The sequence below is a fragment of the Lethenteron reissneri genome, chromosome 10 (assembly GCF_015708825.2).
Source record: "Lethenteron reissneri isolate LAM-NWPU_2019-01 chromosome 10, ASM1570882v1, whole genome shotgun sequence".
NCBI classification, from domain to species: Eukaryota; Metazoa; Chordata; class Hyperoartia; order Petromyzontiformes; family Petromyzontidae; genus Lethenteron; species Lethenteron reissneri.
In genome coordinates, this window is record NC_083788.1 from 11,272,998 (window position 1) to 11,293,214 (window position 20,217).

Below are 20,217 nucleotides of genomic sequence, written 5' to 3' on the forward strand. Positions count from 1 at the left end.
GTATAAGAGAGTGGTGGCGCAGCGGTTAGCGCACACCGCGCCATGAACCCGGCGACCCTGTTTGATTTCCTGCTCACGGCCAGTGTCTCAACCGGCGCCCGCAGCAATCACGGAGCCTGCGAGAGAGAACGCCCCCCGCGGAGATGGAGCGATGAAATCAGCTCCGTGCGCAGGCTGGTGGCGGCCTACAGAGGCCTTCATCCAGCAGCGATGCGTTTGTGTGTGATGCGTTGTGTGTGATGTGTTTGTGTGTGATGCGTTGTGTGTGATGCGTTTTGTGTGTGATGTGTTTGTGTGTGATGTGTTTGTGTGTGATGTGTTTGTGTGTGATGTGTTTGTGTGTGATGCGTTGTGTGTGATGTGTTGTGTGTGATGTGTTTTTGTGTGATGTGTTTGTGTGTGATGCGTTTGTGTCTGATGCGTTTTTGTGTGATGCGTTGTGTGTGATGTGTTTGTGTGTGATGTGTTTGTGTGTGATGCGTTGTGTGTGTGATGTGTTTGTGTGTGATGCGTTGTGTGTGATGTGTTTGTGTGTGATGCGTTGTGTGTGATGTGTTTGTGTGTGATGCGTTGTGTGTGATGTGTTGTGTGTGATATCTTTGTGTGTGATGCGTTGTGTGTGATGTGTATGTGTGTGATGCGTTGTGCTCGCATCAGATCATCGCGTATCAGCCTTACGGGAAGTCCGTGGACTGGTGGGCGTTTGGAGTTCTTCTGTACGAGATGCTGGCTGGACAGGTGCTCACCAGCACACCTCTACAACACCTCTAAAACACCTGTACAACACCTGTACATCACCTCTACAACACCTGTAGCAACCCACACCTGTACAACACCTGTACAACACCTGTACAACACCTGTACAACACCTGCACCACCTCACACCTCTACAACACCTCTACAACACCTGTACCACCCCACACCTGCACACCTGGACAACACCTGTACCACCCCACACCTGTACAACACCTGTACAACACCTGAACCACCCCACACCTGTACAACACCTGTACAACAGCCGTACCACCCAACACCTGTACCACCCAACACCTGCACCACTCATCACCTGCACCTCTCATCACCTGCGCCACGCATCACCTGCACCACTGAACGTCATCACCCTCGCGTGTTGATGGACTGGGTGATGGTGACGATGATGATGCCGCTAATGTCGCTGATGACGATGATGCCACTGATGCTGCTGATGATGCCGCTGATGCCGCTGATGATGTCGCTGATGACGATGATGATGATGCCGCTGATGCTGCTGATGATGCCGCTGATGTCGCTAATGACGATGATGATGATGCCACTGATGCTGCTGATGATGCCGCTGATGACGATGATGATGTCGCTGATGACGATGATGATGCCACTGATGCTGCTGATGATGCCACTGATGTCACTGATGTCGCTGATGACGAAGATGTCACTGATGCTGCTGATGATGTCGCTGATGACGATGATGATGCCGCTGATGACGATGATGACGATGATGCCACTGATGTCGCTGATGACGATGATGTCACTGATGCTGCTGATGATGTCGCTGATGATGATGATGATGCCGCTGATGACGATGATGATGCCGCTGATGACGATGATGATGTCGCTGATGACGATGATGATGCCACTGATGCTGCTGGTGATGCCACTGATGTCGCTGATGACGATGATGACGATGATGCCACTGATGCTGCTGATGATGTCGCTGATGACGATGATGATGCCGCTGATGACGATGATGATGTCGCTGATGACGATGATGATGCCACTGATGCTGCTGATGATGCCACTGATGTCGCTGATGACGATGATGACGATGATGCCACTGATGCTGCTGATGATGTCGCTGATGACGATGATGATGCCGCTGATGACGATGATGATGCCGCTGATGATGTCGTGCAGCCGCCGTTTGACGGGGAGGACGAGGAGGAGCTGTTCCAGTCCATCATGGAGCACAGCGTCTCCTACCCCAAGGCCATGTCCCGCGAGGCGGTGTCCATCTGCAAAGGGGTGCGTGTCCCCGTGTCCCTGTGTCTCCGTGTCCCCGTGTCCCCGTGTTTCCCTGTCCCCGTGTCTCCCTGTCTCTGTGTCTCCCTGTCCCCATGTCCCCGTGTCCCCGTGTCCCCATGTCCCCGTGTCCCCATGTCCCCGTGTCCCCGTGTCCCTGTGCCTGTGTCCCCGTGTCTCCTTGTCCCCGTGTCTCTCTGTCCCCGTGTCTCCCTGTCCCCGTGTCTCCCTGTCTCTGTTTCTCCCTGTCCCCATGTCCGCGTGTCCCCATGTCCCCGTGTCTCCGTGTCTCCCTGTCCCCGTGTCTCCTTGTCCCCGTGTCTCCCTGTCCCCGTGTCTCCCTGTCCCCGTGTCTCCCTGTCTCTGTGTCCCCGTGTCCCCGTGTCCCCTTGTCACAACGCGTAGAACTTGACTGACACGCGACACAGGCTTTTTGGGGGGACGCGTCGCGCTATTTCTTCCGGAGCGTCTCACAGTCCCGAGAGAGAGAAGCGCCGGACAATCCACACGGAACCCGATCTCGTCGCTCCATCTCCTCGGTTGTTCGGTCGTCCTCAGTGCTACGGGGTTACAATGTCGAGACACGATGCTCGCGTTGACGCCCTCCGGAAGTTCATCCACAACCACCAACCCACCCCTCCTCCACCAACCCCCTCCCGTGCCCTTGATGAACGCACCCAGGTGACCCCTCCTGAGAATACGGTGGCCCCCACCCTCCTTTCCTGCCCCCACTCTTCCCCCCCCCCCACCTCGTCTATCCGTGTGACCTTCCTCGGGGGGTGGGGGGGGGTGGGTGGAGCAGCACCGAGGCTGAGGAAGGGGGTTTAGGAGGCGTTGGCCGTCACGTGATCAGCACGTGGCGGCGGGCACGCGGGAGAGTGAGCGGGGATGACAGGAAGGTCACGGGGGGAGAAGGGGGAGGGGCAGGGGGACAGGGGGGGGGGGCAGGGGGGCAGGGGGGGCAGGGGGGGGGTCCTTCCATCAACTCCTGGCCCTGACCTCCGAGCCTCATCCCGTCCTGACGCGAACCCAGCAGCTCATGATCATCACCATCGTCACCATCGTCATCGCAGTCTTCAAACTGACCCCCAGTCCAAGCCGTCACCCCTCACCTATCACCACGGGCCGAGCTCAACTCTACACCAGCCCCAACCTTAACCCGTAACCCAGCCTAAGTCTTAACCCCTGACCTAGCCCAACCATAAACCCCTGACGTAGGCTGATCCTTAATCCATTACCTGGACCCGGAACTTAACCCCTAACCTCGCCTAGCCCTTACACCAACTCTAAACCCTTAACCCCTCACCTAGTTTAACCCTTAACCCAACGCTTAACCCTTAACCCCTCACCTAGTTTAACCCTTAACCCAACTCTTAACCCTTATCCCCTAACCTAGTTTAACCCTTAACCCAACGCTTAACCCTTAACTCCTCACCTAGTTTAACCCTTAACCCAACACTTAACCCTTAACCCTTCACCCCTCACCTCGTTTAACCTTTAATCCAACGCTTAACCCTTCACCCCTCACCTCGTTTAACCCTTAACCCAACGCTTAACCCCAGCCGTGGCCTCCCCGCGCGTCCTGTGGTGGCGAGGTTCAGTCCATGCACGCGGGGTGCAGGGCCCGCACGCGAGCCCCTTGATGTTGTCTCTGATGAATAATGGAGCGGAGCGCCGAGCAGGTAAAGAGCCACGCGCCAGGTGAGCAGCTCAGCTCCGTGGGGGGGAGGGGGGAGGGGGGAGGGGTCCCTCTCATCCTCCTCCACCTCGTCCCCCCCCCACACGTACACAGACACACAGATGCATACACAAAGATACATACGCACACAGATACATACGCACACATGTACATACACACAGGTACACACACACATATACACAAAGATATATACACAGGTACACAGATACATATACATACATACAGATACATTAAAGAAACAAAGACCCCCGTATAGCCTTGAAAGACTGTAAGGGCAAGTGCTGTTAGTGAGCACCTATGAAGGCCGGAACGGCACACAGCACCACGCCCGACCGCCTTTGTCTCCCCAGTGGCGATGTTTACACATCGCACCAGGTACTAATTTGAGGCTGAGTCGACCTAGGGGTGGCACAGGACCGGTTCAGATAATCGTCACTGGTGTTGGCCGTGAGCGGGAATCGAACTCGGGTCGCCAGGGTCCATAGCGCAGCGCGCTAACCACTATACCCACCGCTCCCCACGCACACACACGCACACACACGCACACACACGCACACACTCACACACGGACCCCACACACACACAAACCACACACACACACCCCACACACAGACCCCACATACACACACACCCCACACACACACACCCCACACACACCCCACACACCCGAAGTCCCCATACAAAGACACACACAGACACACACCGACGCACATACACACACCGACGCACGTGATGTACTCGAGCATTTGCCACACTTACACGGCCGTCGTGCCGCCCACGCAGAGCCACGGGGGGTTGGGAGGAGAGTCGGGCGGGGGCTTGGGGGGGGGTGGAGTTGGGGGGTGGAGGGAGGGGGATTGGTCGTGATGGAGTTGGGGGGGGGGTGGAGGTAGGGGGGGGGGGCTGTTGATGGAGTGGGGGGGGGGTGTGATTGGTCCATTGAAACTCTCGCACAAAACTACCCCCCCGTGGCACCATCAGCACCACGCAGTCATCTGTGAGCGCTCAACTCCCCGAGTCCAGATCCCGGTGGCGTTACGCAATCTCCAATGGGATGACAAAGAGCGCCATCGACCTTGCCGTGCCGCCCGCTCCCGACAATCGATTCCAGTTGATTCCACCTCCCCCCCCCCCCAAACCCGTAGCGATCCCGCTCCGTCTATTATTATCGCGCATCTCCGAGTAACCGAATCTCTCCACGTTTCCATACCGCCCGCCTGCCCGCGTCCGGCCCGCCCGAAACGCAACGTTTTCCGGGGTCGTGTCCGACGTTTCGCGCCGCGAACCACGGCAAGAGCTGCTTTGCCCGGAGCCCGAATGAGCGACGTGGCCGTTTGCTCGATGCTTATGAGCCGACTGGCATCAGCCCCCCCTCCTCGAGCGTTCGGGTAGCCAAAGCACCTGAATATGATGAAGGGCGGCACACGGCACACGACGGGGGTTGGTGTCACTGGCACCACGCCCGACCGCCTTTGTCTCCCCGCAGTGAGTGCCGACGCTTACACGCCGCACCAGATACCCATTGGAGACTGAGGCGACCTATTTTGTAGGCGCCAGCCCGGTTCGGATAATAGCCACTCACTGACAAAGACAAAGATCTTCGCGAGTAGCACCGATACTCATCGATACACACATGCACACGCGTATTGATTAGCTGGTGGCCCACCAACCACCATCACTGCCACAACCACCACTTTCACCACCATCATTACCACAACCACCACTACCATCACTACCACAACCACCACCACCATCACTACCACAATCACCACCAACAACCACCATCACTACCACAACCACCACTACCACCACCATCACAACCACAACCACCACCACCATCACTACCACAACCACCACCACCATCACTACCACAATTACCACCAACAACCACCATCACTACCACAGCCATCACCACCACCATCACTACCACAACCACTACTACCACCACCATCACAACCATCACCACCATCACTACCACAACCACCACCAACCACCATCACTGCCACAACCACCACTACCACCACCATCACAACCACCACCTTAAACCATCACTACCACAACCGACACTAGCTCAACAACTACCACAACCACCACCATAACCATCGCAATGACCACAACCACCACTACCAACACAACGGCCACGACAACCGCCAGCACAACCACCACCACAACCACCACTTCCACCACCACAACCACCACTTCCACCACCGCCGCCACCACCACATAACCACCACTCCTAAATCCCGTCCCATGTATATGCGGATGACACTACATTTACATTTCATTAAAATTGGATGTGGGGCTTTCCGGCGTCACGCTTGGCCGATCTCCAAAAAACAGCGGTTGCTGTCCAATAACGAGCTACGGCTGAGCAGAGCGCCCACAATGAGCTACTGCTGCTACTGCTCCTACTGCTCCTACTGCTTCTGCTACTGCTGCTGCTCCTGCTGCTGCTCATACTGCTGCTGCTGCTCCTGCTGTTGCTGCTGCTGCTACTACTGCTACTACAGCTGCTGCTCCTGCTGCTGCTACTCCTGCTGCTGCTTCTGCTGCTACTGCTTCTGCTACTGCTGCTGCTCCTGCTGCTGCTGCTCCTGCTGCTGCTGCTCCTGCTGCTGCTGCTACTGCTGCTGCTCCTGCTGCTACTGTTGCTGTTACTGCTATTTCTGCTACTACAGCTGCTGCTCCTGCTGCTGCTACTCCTGCTGCTGCTTCTGCTGCTACTGCTTCTGCTACTACTGCTGCTCCTGCTGCTGCTCCTGCTGCTGCTGCTCCTGCTGCTGCTGCTGCTGCTACTGTTGCTGTTACTGCTATTTCTGCTACTACAGCTGCTGCTACTACTGCTGCTACCCCTGCTGCTACTGCTCCTGCTGCTGCTGCTACTGCTGCTGCTCCTACTGCTGCTGCTACTGCTGCTCGTGGCCTCTCAGCATCTACTCCAATCTGCTGGTAGCGCCAGTGTTCGTATTACTATCAATGACCACGCACTCCAATCTGCCCACCACTACTTTACGTATGTTTGTTTGTCTGTGTTGAACTTCTTTCGCATCGTACATAGCCAACCGTGCTATTATCACAACCGCACCACCACTACAACCACCACAACCACAATCCCACCACCACTACCATCACCACCATGGCCAACACTGCCACCACTACCACAACCACAATCCCACCACCACTACAACCACCACCACCACCACGGCCAATACTACCGCCACCTACCACAACTGCAATCCCATCACCACCAAAAAAAGATAAAGATCCCCCGTATAGCCTTAACAGACTGTAGGGGCAAGTGCTGTTAGCGAGCACCTAGAAAGGCCGGCACGGCACACGGGAGGATGGGTGGCCAACACCACGCCCGGCCGCCTTTGTTTCCCGAGTGGCGATAATTACACACCGCACCAGGTACTAATGTGAGGCTGAGTCGACCTAGGGGAGGCCCAGGACCGGTTCAGACAATCGTCACTGGGCGTTGGCCGTGAGCGGGAATCGAACCCGGGTCGCCAGGTTCGTAGCGCAGCGTGGCGCTAACCGCTACACCCACCGCTCCCCATACCACCACCGCCCACACTCCCGCCAGCACCACACACACGTGACACACACGACACACACACGCGACACACACGTGACACACACACACGACACACACACACGTGACACACACGCGCACGCGGTGGCGTGAGAGGTCACGGGCCCGACCTTTATCCGCCTCTAACATGAATAATAGATCAAGCCGCGCGAAGCTGGTCGCAAATAAATTAAATACGCACGGCGCCCGCAGCGTCACAAAGTCAACAAAGACGCGTCCGGGGATGGGGGGGGGGGTCCCCCCACAAAGCAGCCCTCTCGGAGCCCTGCCGTGATTCATTTTAATTGTTGCTTCGCCTCCACCCCCCCCCCACGCCGAACCTCCCCACCGCCTCTCGCACGCACGGTCGTGAGCAGAGTCGCGTTGTCACCAAATTTACAATTTCACCTTCGGAGCGCTCCCAGCGAGCAGCGCGTGGTGTGGTGGTGGGTGGTGGAGTGGTTGGGGTAGGGGGTGGTGTGGTGGGGTGGGGGATGGTGTGGTGGGGAGTGGTTTGGTGGAGGTGGTGGTGTGGTGGTGGTGGTGGTGGGGGGTGGTGGTGGGGGGTGGTGTGGTGGGGGGTGGTGTGGTGGGGGGTGGTGTGGTGGTGGAGTGGTTGGGGTGTTGGGGTGGGGGGTAGGGTGGTGTGGTGGGGGTGGTGGTGTGGTGGTGGTGGTGTGGTGGGGTGGGGGGTGGTGTGGTGGGGTGGCGGTGGTGGTGGTGGGGGGTGGAGTGGTGGGGGTGGTGGTGGGGGGTGGTGTGGTGGGGGGTGGTGTGGTGGGGGGTGGTGGTGGTGTGGTGGGGTGGGGGGTGGTGTGGTGGGGGGTGGTTTGGTGGGGAGTGGTGGGGGTGGTGGTGGGGGGTGGTGTGGTGGGGGGTGGTGTGGTGGGGGCCACCTTCGCTTCAGAGAGGCGGCCCGCACGACAGAGGGGGCGGAAGATGATGTCATGGAGCTACTTCTGAAGTCACTTCAATCGCGGCACCCCCCCCCCCCTCTCTCGCTCTCTCTCGCGCTCCGTCTCGTTGTGTACCCCCAACCCCCCACCCAGCGCGCTCTCTGCGCGCGTGCCCCGTGCAACGTCGCGTCCCACGGAGAGCGGAGGCCAACACACGAGGTCGACAAGTACACCGCGTATCCGCGATGGCTAAGAGATGTTAACTACCTCGCCTGGTATACAGGAGGTCGTGTGTTCGATCCCGAACCTGACGCCTGCTGCTGTGTATTTGGAGTTTGTGTGTCTCTCTCTCATCATCAACACGGTGGCTAGGAGATGTTAACTACCTCGCCTGGTCTACAGGAGGCCGTGGGTTCGATCCCGGTCCTGACGCCTGCTGCTGTATATTTGGAGTTTGCGTGTCTCTCTCATCATCAACACGGTGGCTAGGAGATGTTAACTACCTCGCCTGGTACACAGGAGGTCGTGGGTTCGATCCCGACCCTGACGTCTGCTGCTGTATATTTGGAGTTTTGCGTGTCTCTGTCTCTCATCATCATCATCATCACGGTGGCTAAGAGATGTTAACCACCTCGCCCGGTATACAGGAGGTTGTGTGTTCGATCCAGACCCTGACACCTGCTGCTGTGTATTTGGAGTTTGCGTGTCTCTCTCATCATCAACACGGTGGCTAGGAGATGTTAACTACCTCGCCTGGTACACAGGAGGTCGTGGGTTCGATCCCGACCCTGACGTCTGCTGCTGTATATGGCCGCGTGGATTTTTCTCCGGGTCCTCCGGTTTTCCCCTCCACATTTAGAATCAAATGTCCACGTGACGAGAAGCCACCTCGTTGGGCTCTCATTTGTGGCCAGGTCGCTGTGGAAAAAGAGCCATGCAGCTCAGTGGGCCTTACCTGGCAAAATAAAAATAGTTTTAGTTTGGTATTTATTTAAATATATCTCGATCACCGAAGACTCTGAGTGGATAACGTCCAAGGCCAAATTGTCGAATATAATAATTAGAAGACGGTTTATATTGCGTTTATAATAATTATTATAAAATAATATGGCGGTAGAAAATTTATGTTGAAATTATAATATAATAATAAGACGGTATGTATTGCGTTTATAATAATTATAATAATTATAAGACGATATATTTTACGTATTCGCACAGAAAAGCCTGCGTCGAGCCGTTTGGCCAACAGCCATTGCCTCATATTCTTGGTTCTTTCAGTAAAGTCACGTAGAAGGGAAATAAAAAAAAACAATTATTATTTATTATTTCCCTTCTACGTGACTTTACCGAAAGAACCAAGAATATGAATCCCTGCAGTCACGAAAGCTTTAAATCAAAAAGCCATTGCCTCGTTTGTTTTTCACTATGGGATGCCGAATAGCGGTAGCGGGGGGGGGGGGGGGCATACAAACTCCACGGAGAATGGTACCCGAGTCAGGAGTCGAACCCAGGCCCTTCTTGCTGCAAAACACAAATGTCAACCCCATTTAGAGTGAATAATAATACCTTAGAAGAGCCACTGACCGAAAAGTCACCTTTTCTGCGTACCTTTCCATCTCCACTCATGACCACGTGCAGTGTTGTCAGTATTGATTTTGACTTCGTTGGCTGTTGCAGCAGCAGCAGCATCGCCGAATAATTCGGCCAGGGAAGAGAGACCTACCGGACATCTGTGGGGGGGGGGGGGGGGGGGAGATCTTCATTAGCTCATCGGATCCCTCCCGTACAAACAAATAGATTCTGATTGTGGGACGCGCCGCGCGGGAACACGTTCGGCTCCGTCTCCGATGACCACGTGTGGCGGCAATGACCACTACCCCCCTCACCCCTCCTTGGGGGACCGAGCGGGGCGGGAGGGGGATGGGGCACGTCGCGACCGCTCGTGACGAGACGGACACCGACCGTGTGCCGGAAGCTGTCGGAACAAAGCAAAAAAACGAATTGGTCAAAGTTCGTTGTCTGTCTTGCGTCGGGTGGATGGATGGGGGTCGGGGAGTTGTCACGACGCACGCGTTACGCGCGCGCGCGTGCGTCATCCGACCCACACATCTGTCGAAGAAGGGCTTGGATGTGCGTGCGCGTGCGATGCATGGACGTATGCACGTCTGGGGAGGACCCTGGACCGGTTGAGATAATCATCGCTAGTGTGTTGGCCGTGAGCTGCACGAGTGTGCTGGCCGTGAGCTGGAATGGAACCGGGGTCGCCGGGTTCGTAGCGCAGAGCGCTTTCACCGCTGCGCCACTGCTGGGGACATCCTTTGAGGATCAAGGAACGAGAGTCGGTCGAGATCAGGCACGGGGGGTCTTCCACAAAGACGCCATCGACGTCACTGATGTCACCGTCATCACCGACGTCATCGCCATCGTCATCGCCCATTGATGTCGCTCGCGCCACGTGTCGCGGACGTTGACGTCGACGCCGTCATCTTTGTTGATGCTCGTGGCGATCGACGACGCCGCTACCGTCATCGATGACACATCAGTTGCGCACCCCCCCCCCCCGACTGTGTACATCACCCCCTGCTCTGCCCCCCCCCCTCCCCGCCGCTCCCTCCCTCAGTTCATGACGAAGCACCCTGGCAAGCGGCTGGGCTGCGGGGCGGACGGCGAGAGAGACGTGCGCGAGCACGTGTTCTTCCGTCGCATCGACTGGGAGCGCCTGCAGAGACGCGAGGTGCAGCCGCCGTTCCGGCCCAAGGCGGTGCGACGCTGCTCACCTTCCGCGCACACACACATGCACACACACGCACACACGCACACACACGCACACACGCACGCACCTGCACGCACATACACGCACAAACGTACACACACACGCACACACGGACACACACACACGCAAAAACATATGCACACAACAACAACAACCGCCATTCGCCACTAAGTGGCGGTGACGTCACCACGACGCTTGTGCCAGGCCATGTGCACCTTGAGGCCACGTGAAGTGTCGAACGCCCGCTGGCAGGAGGTCACGGGGCAGACCCAGGTGCCCCGGATCGACTGATTGAGATGACCGAGATGACTGGTTGATGCACCACCTGTGCCCCCGACTATGCCAACTTGCTGTGCTTTAGCCACCCGGCGCTCCGCTCGTTGTTGTGAGCGTCGCTCACAACAGGAGGGCGACTGCCTCCAACTGCCCAGTAGCGTCCTTCACGAGCCTCCTCCACAGAGGCCGATCTTGACACCGCTGGTACCAGTCATCGGCAAGTCTACTCAGCTCCACGTCCTCCTGTACCACATCACTCAATCTCTTCTCTAGCTCGTGACGCACGCACACACACGCATGCACACACGCATGCACACACGCATGCATGCACACACCTGTACGCACGCGCACACGCACACACGCAGACAAAACACCGCATAGCCTGCGACAGGCGAGTGCTGTTAGCGAGCACCTACGAAGGCCAGAACGGTAAACGAGGGGGTGGGGTGGCCAGCACCACGCCCAGCCGCCTTTTTCTCCCCCGGTGGCGATGTTTACTACGCACCGCACCAGGTACACACTTGAGGCTGAGTCGACCTAGGGGGAGACCCGGGACCGATTCAGATAATCGTCACTGGCGTTGGCCGCGAGCAGGGAATCGAACTCGGATCACCGGGTTTGTAGCGCAGTGCGCAAACTACTACACTACCGCTTCCCCGACGCACGCATGCAGGGACCTGTACACACGCATGCAGGGACCTGTACACACACAAACAGTAACACCTGCACACAAGCACGCATATATCCCTATACACACGCAAACCTGTACACACGCACACCTGTACACACGCACACCTTTACACACACCACCTGTACACACACAAACAGCAACACCTGCACACAAGCACGCACACCTGTCCTATACACACGCACACCTGTGTATATATATTATAATAATAGCACGGTTCGCCATGTAAAGCGTGAAAGAAGTTCAACACGCATATCAATGAACGGTGATTTATTGCCGAAATGGGCACTCAGTTGGTACCCAATTTCCGTTTACAGCCCTGAGCCAATGATGGAGACTCCACTTGTCTATGGCGAGGACGAGTATATCCAGAGGGGGTACCGATGTTGACTTGTAACAAGAGAACGGTGCCATTAATCTGCGCGTGTCCTCTAAACCACGTGCTCCTTCTCTCTGCTTCTCTCAGGGTAATCCCAATCGTGCGTCTCTCCCACTCCCCTTGCGATGGTTGTAATGCCCTTGTGTCTCTCTCGCCGTGTCTCTCCCCGTGTCTCCCTGTCACTCCCCGTGTCTATCTCGCCGTGTCTCTCGCCGTGTCTATCTGTCTCTTCCCCTGTTTGTCCCCTCGTCTATCTGTCTCTCCCCACGTGTCTCCCCACCTCTCCTGTGTCTCCCTGTCACTCCCCGTGTCTCTCTCGCCGTGTCTCTCGCCGTGTCTATCTGTCTCTTCCCCTGTTTGTCCCCTCGTCTCTCTGTCTCTCTCCCCGTGTCTCCCCGCCTCTCCCCGTGTCTCCCTATCACTCCCCATGTCTCTCCCCACGTGTCTCCCCGCCTCTCCCGTGTCTCCCTATCACTCCCCGTGTCTCTCCCCATGTGTCTCCCCGCCTCTCCCCGTGTCTCTCCCCACGTGTCTCCCCGCCTCTCCCTGTGTCTCTCTGTCACTCCCCGTGTCTCTCCCCTCGTGTCTCTGTCTCTCTCTCTCTCTCCCCGTGTCTCCGCGTCCTCCGTTGTCCCAGGCCGGGAGGAACGCGGAGAACTTCGACAAGTTCTTCACCAAGACGGCGCCCATGCTCACCCCGCCGGACGACACGGTCATCTCCACGATCGACCAGGCTGACTTCCAGGACTTCTCCTGCCTCAACTCCAACTTCGTCTACCAGCCCTGCGCCTGACCCCTCTAGGCCTTCTGGATCATCCGTCCACCCACCCACCCACCCACCCGTTTCACCCGTTCATTCACGTGTCCATTCGCTCGTCCGTCGATTCATCCATCAAATTATCCTTCAAGTCTGTCCATTTAGTCATCTTCCTATCTATCCATCAACGGATTCATCCATTCCTCGCGTTATATCATTTATACCATCCACTCATTCATTCGTGTATTAATTCACTCATCCATTGATCTCCCCACCCCTAGACTAGCCCATCCCACCCATCCATTCTTCACTCGAGCATGCTCCCATCCACCCATAACTGTAAAAAAAATATGTTTTTGACATTTATACGGCGTTTCTCAAATGCCTCGGCAACTCAAAGCGCCTTACGTCGGTCGCATCTCATCGATTCGAAGGGCGCCCCCAACGGCAGCTGCCCCTGCGTGGCACAAGACGACCACTCAGCAGCGGCCTGCAAAAGACCCGCCCCTCCCCCTCCCCCCTTCGAATGCCCAATCCTTGACACGTCCTTAGACCATGCACCCCTCCCCCCCCTCTGCCTGGGAGCCCTGTGGAAGATGCATCCCAAAAGACGAGCAGCTCTTAGCCTTGCAGCTGCCCCATGTTTTTTTTTTTAATGATTTGTCGGGCACGTGACCTCTGCAGTCCAGCGACGTCACCGCACAGCACGCAAACATTCCATGGTGCATCGCGATCCGGGGGAGGGAGGGAGGGAGGGAGGCTCGGGGCAGCGGGGGTAGTGGTGGGTGGGGTGGGGGCACGATCCGATCGGACGAGTCGACTCGTTTCGTTTGTTTATTTTTCGCCCGGTCTTTGTCCGCGCCACCCGTTGCCCTAAAATTGTTCCCACCCTTTCGTGACGCCCGTGCGTGCGATCTGCATATCGTTGGCATGGAGTTACATTTGACCTCAGGCCAGCTGTTTGGGCTGGGGAAATCCTTTGAGGACCAGCAACAAGAGTCGGTCCAGATCGGTCACGGGGGGAGCGGAGAGGTTTTCCAAAAAAGTTGACGTCACTGATGCCACCGTCATCACTGACGTCATCATCGTCGTCATCAACGTTCATCGATGACGCTCGTCCACGTGCACAACACGTGGACGCCCCCCCCCCCGCGCCCCCTCCCGCCTGTCGCTATGCCGGTGGCTCTAGCGGTCTCCTCGAAGGGGGAATTTAAAGTCTTTGTTGTTGTTACTGTTACATCGAATGAGTTTCAAACTCGCGTGGGACAGAATAGATGGGGCGGTCACGCGATACAACACGCGGTTCGGTTTCTGGGCCAGGCTTGGGGTCAATTATAAAGGCCGCCACGGTGACGAAATGTTAACTACCTCGCCTGGTGTGCAGGAGGTCGTGGGTTTGATCCCGGCCCTGACGCCTGCTGCTGTATATTTGGAGTTTGCGGTGTCTGTCTCCACGTGGATTTTTCTCCGGGTCCTCCGGTGTGTCCCTCCACATTTCGAATCAACATCGCACGTTTAGAGTATTTGGCTGCTATAAATATCAACGTGATGGGCCACTTCGTTGAGCTGTCATTTGTGGCCAAGTAGCTTCTGAAAAAGAGCTGTATAGCTCAGTGGGCCTTACCTGGTAAAATAAAAAATAGTTTAGTTTATAACTGAAAATGCGTAATTGCAATATGATTCAGATTTTTTTTTAATCTAACGGCCGGGTCCACGCACGAGCGATGATAAGTTGCATGCAACTGAATCACTTCTACGTGGACAGCCGGGTTCGCGAGTGGTTGCACAACCGGTTGCTCAGAGTAGAGGAGACCAGAACTCCTCGACTTTCAGGCGTCGATCTGTTCCGCGGGTTTTGCAGCGACGCGTTTTTCGGCGCCGCGTGACAACGTTCGCGGGCTGCGATTGGTTGTTGCGATGCTGCAAAACCGCTCGCTCAGACGTGGACAAAGCAGTTGCGGGCGACGATCGAGTTGCGCGGAGTGGAGAGCGATTTGGTTGCTCGGGTGCGTGTGGACCTGGCGTAGCGGTACCGTGAGTGGACTGATTATTCACTGGTCAACAAAAAAAAAACTTTTTTTTCTGGCCTGGACTTTTGCAGCTGTTTTAGACTAATTTCAGAGTGCTGATTCCAAATCTGATCTTAGATTTGCTCTATCACATCTCATTTTTATGCTATCGGCATACCACATTTTCATTGATTTTAGCCGAAATTAACTCTGTCACTTACGATTGCAAGTTGTTGCGAGTCAGTGACTGATTTAGTGTTAAATATGGTGCTGTATTTTTAGGATAGTGTGTTTATAATATAATTTTATGTAGATATCCATATTTATTTAATATTTTTCTTCTGCAGTTTTTATTGAAAATACAATATTTGATATCTCAAAAACCTGATGTGATAGACAAAAACTGATGCCAGATTTGGAATCAGCACCCCATACGTACCTTATGACCGTTGGAATACCTTATGCCAGAAAAAAGTGTGTTGACCAGTGTATAATCGACCCAAGGATTCTGTGTTTGGGCTCAGAATATCCTGCCAGGAGGAGAGTATGTGGAGATTAAGTGATGGGGGTCCAAAAGACGTCAACAGATTTTCAACGACGTCGTCGTCATGACCATAATCGACGTTCCTCAGTACCTCTTCGTCGATTTGTCGATGTCGAAATTGAAGATGTTTGAAGGAAGAAAAACTAAAAAAAAGAGTTAAAGACAAGGGTACAGCAAAAACGACGAATTTCAACAAACAGTTAATTAGGCATGTGACGACGCAGCGATTGATCGATCACCATCGATTGTTATCGATTCTCACGCTGGCGCGATACACTCGATATTTCCCGCAACACTGCTGTAACAGCCTGGCTTTGAGTAATGGAATTATCGGCGTAAGGCACTACCACTAGAGTAAAAGGCACACTTATCCGTAATCATCCTTTATTATTATTATTGCACTCTGTAATAATACTCTTATGTTGCGAAGAGGTTTAGTTTAAAACAAAAATGTTACCAAACCACGCAACTTCGATACGTGCATGGACCGGCTCACCTACCGTGGTGGAGTACAGAGCAAGGCGAGATGGATGTGACTGGCTTCCAAAATAGTTTCCTGGATTCGCGGTCGTCCAGGATTGGCCCGTGATGTTTCGGGATCACTCCCGTTCGGGACGAAACGAAATCCGTGGCTAGCTAAGGTAGGCCCAGAATGTTGTCCGCCCCAATATATCTGGACGGATGTGAAGAGACAGTCACCCACATTGCGCGGCTGGGGCCCCCATCAGACCGATCATACTTCAGCACGCTGGTCAGCGTGCGAGAATCGATTCCTTGGTACGTAAATTTCGATTTAAAGCTTTCGTGACTGCAGGGATTCATCTTCTTGGTTCTTTCGGTAAAGTCACGTAGAAGGAAAATAATAAAATAATAAAAATAAAACATAATAAAATAATTCTCACGACGTTTCGGCCACAGCGCAAGCAGCCGTCCTCAGGTGACTGCTGCTTGCGTTGTAGCCGAAACGTCGTGAGAATTATTTTATTATGTTTTATTTTTATTATTTTATTATTTTCCTTCTAAGCGACTTTACCGAAAGAACCAAGAAGATGAATCCTTGGTACGTGTTTTTGTGTGTGTGTGTGTTTTTTTTAAAAACCAGTCGCTGATCGGCCAGTAACAAACAGCACTACGAACGTTGCGACCGACAAAGAATCGAACCCGTTTAGATGTCCGCTCCCAACCCGATGGAGCGAATGAACGAGCGCACGGAATGAATCCGCATCGTGAACACAACCTCGCACGAACAGCGCCCCCCACCACAGTTCGATTCCCACCCCAAGTCGAACTTCTCGTTACCGAGTCCGGTCTCGAATCTAACCCGGCACCTTTTTTTTGTTTTGTTTTAAGACCAATTACGACAGGAAACGGAGAGTGGTGTGGACACGTGGGCGCGCGCGTCATTAAAACGTAAACTTTGCACGAAGAACGCTTTAAAGTGTCGTAAATATTCCAACAGAGACTACGCGCCGAAACCGGTTAGTCCGTCGAGGGACGCTCCGAAACCGGTTAGTCCGTCGCGTGACGCGAGGTGATGGGAGAGAGGCGACCGGGGCAGGGGGGGGGTGGGGGGTCTTGGGTTTATTTCTAGAAGAGACACATCCTGTTATCCGCGATATTTGGCGGTGAAGCGAGATGTGCGAAATTCTTCCGCCAAATGCATGACCACCGTCAATTAGCGCGCCAGCGGTTGTAGCGAATCACAACACCCCCCCACCCACCTCCTTGTTTAGCACAATCGATTACTGCGCTCTTGATTTACTGCTGGATGGGGGCGGGCGGGGGGGGTGTGGGTTAATTCACCATACTTCACCGCGCCGGTCAGCGTGTGAGAATCGACTAATTTACTTTCGCTTGTATGCAAATGATGTGCCGATGAAACTTGACGGCTGATGGGGCGGGTTGCGAGTTGGGGTGGGTGGAGGAGGGGTGCGAATCACAAATCGAGACGGGCCAATGTGAGATGAGACAGAGAGACAAAAAAACACGGATTCTGGAATCCACGTGGGATCCTGGATCTTGACAATGTATCGCTAAACCGCTGGAGGCGGTGGTGCTGAATCGTTCCGTGTGTACTGACGAGACGAATATAATCGATTTTTTTTATTTTGTTTTGTTGCTGTTATCGAATCGGACGGTTGGTTTATCGACTCGCGAGTGGCTCGGCAAACTCCGGTCCCTGTCTGGCCGTGAGATCCTAGGCTCCAGATTCAGGAGTCCACGTAACTCCACGCCGGGTTTTGTTGTTGTTGGTGCAGCGGTCGGGAGGTTTCGCTGAACGATTGGAACGCGGAGGATGCGAGTCGATGTCGATAATGATTGCTGTTAAGGATTTCGTCGTATTTGATTATGATAACGATGATGATCAAGATGAAGGTGGTATTGTGATGATGATCATGATGAAAACATTTGGATACGATCTCATGATGACACTGAGATTTGGTCAAGTGATAATTAAGGGGGGTGGGGGGTTAAATGATGAAGACGTCACATGACGATGACAGAGGATGGCGATTATGAAGAGGGTGGTAGTAATGATGATGGTGGTGGTGATGATGAAGTAATGATGAAAATGGTGAGAGCTACAGAGGGGATTCTGTGGACTCCCCCTGCAAAATAATTTCTGATTTTTAAGAAATGTTTCGGATCGTATTCTCCCCCTCCACCCATCATTCACAACTTGTCTTCGTGCTCACGGAAGTGACGTCGCCGGCACCACGTGACACCACTTTTGACCTCGTGCCCGTCACGTCATTTATTGTGACGTCACACGTTCGGATCAATCCGAAATTGTAACCCCCCCCTCCACCCCTCAATGTTTTTCGATCCCATCAACAATTTTGTATCGATCTAGGCCCGACTTTAGCATTTTCTTTCGGACCGCTAGCAACTCCGAAGATCGGGAGGCAGATACGTCTCGAGTTATGCATGCGTGTGTATGTATGTATCCTGTGTGTGTGTGTGTACGTAACAGTACACGTGCCGATGAAACCATATGTGGTCACTCGCAGCCCCCCCCCCCCCCTCGATCTGTAGACATGCCTGGTTCGCTGCCACTCCACTCCAGTCTCAAAAAACCAAAATGTCGACTGGCTGCGTCGCTATTGTCACGAGCAGGGGCAATGTTTGTTTCACTCTTTGCGTCGGTACAGTTTAGTTTGTTTGTCTCCTGCTTTGCCCGTTTGTCTTGCGTGCCTGTCCGGCCTTAGAGTAACGTCTACAGAAAACGTGTCGTCCACACTGCGTCTCGTCTTGTCTACGTGTGCATGCAATAATAGACACGGTCCCTGTACAATGCACCCCTGTTTGACGCTTTGATGTATGGCGGAATTGGTGTTGACGTCTTCGTTAGTTCCTCGCCCGAGTACCCAGTTCTACTCATAACCCCATCATCATCTCTACCCCTAGCCTCGAACTAGAGCCACTAATCCCAACTCCTTTCTAGCTCCTAGTCCTGCCCTTAGAACTAACGCCAACCCTAGCTCCCGAACCCCTAACCCTCCCGCTTCTTAGCAACTAGACCGTGCCCTAGCCCCTAACCCTATTACCTTCAGTCTAACCCTTCCTAGTTCCTAGCTATAACTCTACCCCTAACACTAACCCCATATTCCTCTGCCCTCTGCCCAATCCCTGGCCCTCACCCAATCCTAAGCTCCCGACCCTAACTCCGAACCCTTCAAATAACCACGGTAATAGCCTTAATGCCAGGGCTGCTCTCTATCGGATGACTTGGATGTGATCGGTTGTCAATGTAATTCCCCGAGGAGCGTTCCGGACCTGTTCCTGCTGACTCTGAAGCCCTGTTTAGCTCCACCCCTAAGCATCATCCTCTAGAACGATTTCCAATAATAATAATAATGCTTGTCCGTTTACTGTCCTTAGTTCCATGGCATGTGACTCATCGCTTGATATAAGTCAACCACGGCGAGCCGACTTACGTTCGTTGCAATGACTCGACGTGTCTCTCCGTGTGTGTGTGTACGCGTGTCTGTGTACGTGCCGCATTATCCAGTAGGAGCAGTAGGCGCGAGCGTGTGTTCCGCATGCGAATATGCAAGAATATTTAACTATGCCAGTCCGCCCGGGAATGCTGTGTCGAGAGGACATTATAGCTGTCTGTTTTTTTGTATATATAATGATAAACCAAGAAAAAAAATAGAGGAAGAAATATATGGTAATTAAAACTACAATTTAAGATTATTCATCCCCTCCCCGTGTATGTTTAAAATCGAGGCATTCGAAATCACATTAAACTCTTTGACGTCTTCACACTCAGGCCTCATCCTCCTAGCCTGCCTGCCCTGCCTGCCCTAAAGTTATGAACCAGTGAACCAACAGACAATTAATGAGCGGACAGTTGTCGCGATGCATTATGGGTCCGATGTGATTAATCAATTAGGCTGCTAGAGCCCCCCCCCCCCCACCGTCTCAGGGGTGGGGCGATCGAAGGGGAGGGGGGCAGAGATAGGAGGGGGGTGCATGGCACTGTGAGTCACGTGGCAAAAAGGCGTAACAATTGCCGATCGTAAAGTTACAGCAGCAGCAGCGGCGGCAGCAGCAGCAGCGACGATTCCGTCAACGTGTGTACGAAGTGGCCGCAAATTCG

General features: G+C 54.2%; 1 protein-coding gene across 1 annotated transcript in view; it reads left to right on the top strand.

The window, feature by feature from the left end:
• Nucleotides 1-16,496, top strand: part of LOC133340618 (protein kinase C alpha type-like) — a 30,450-nt gene extending 13,954 nt beyond the window's left edge. Inside the window, exons 6-9 of the mRNA XM_061548988.1 lie at nucleotides 658-738; nucleotides 1,912-2,019; nucleotides 10,806-10,946; nucleotides 12,939-16,496. Coding sequence (XP_061404972.1) covers nucleotides 658-738; nucleotides 1,912-2,019; nucleotides 10,806-10,946; nucleotides 12,939-13,094 — 486 coding nt within the window. The 3' untranslated portion in view covers nucleotides 13,095-16,496. The remainder of the gene's footprint in view (nucleotides 1-657; nucleotides 739-1,911; nucleotides 2,020-10,805; nucleotides 10,947-12,938) is intronic.
• The last annotated feature ends 3,721 nt before the right edge of the window (nucleotides 16,497-20,217 follow it).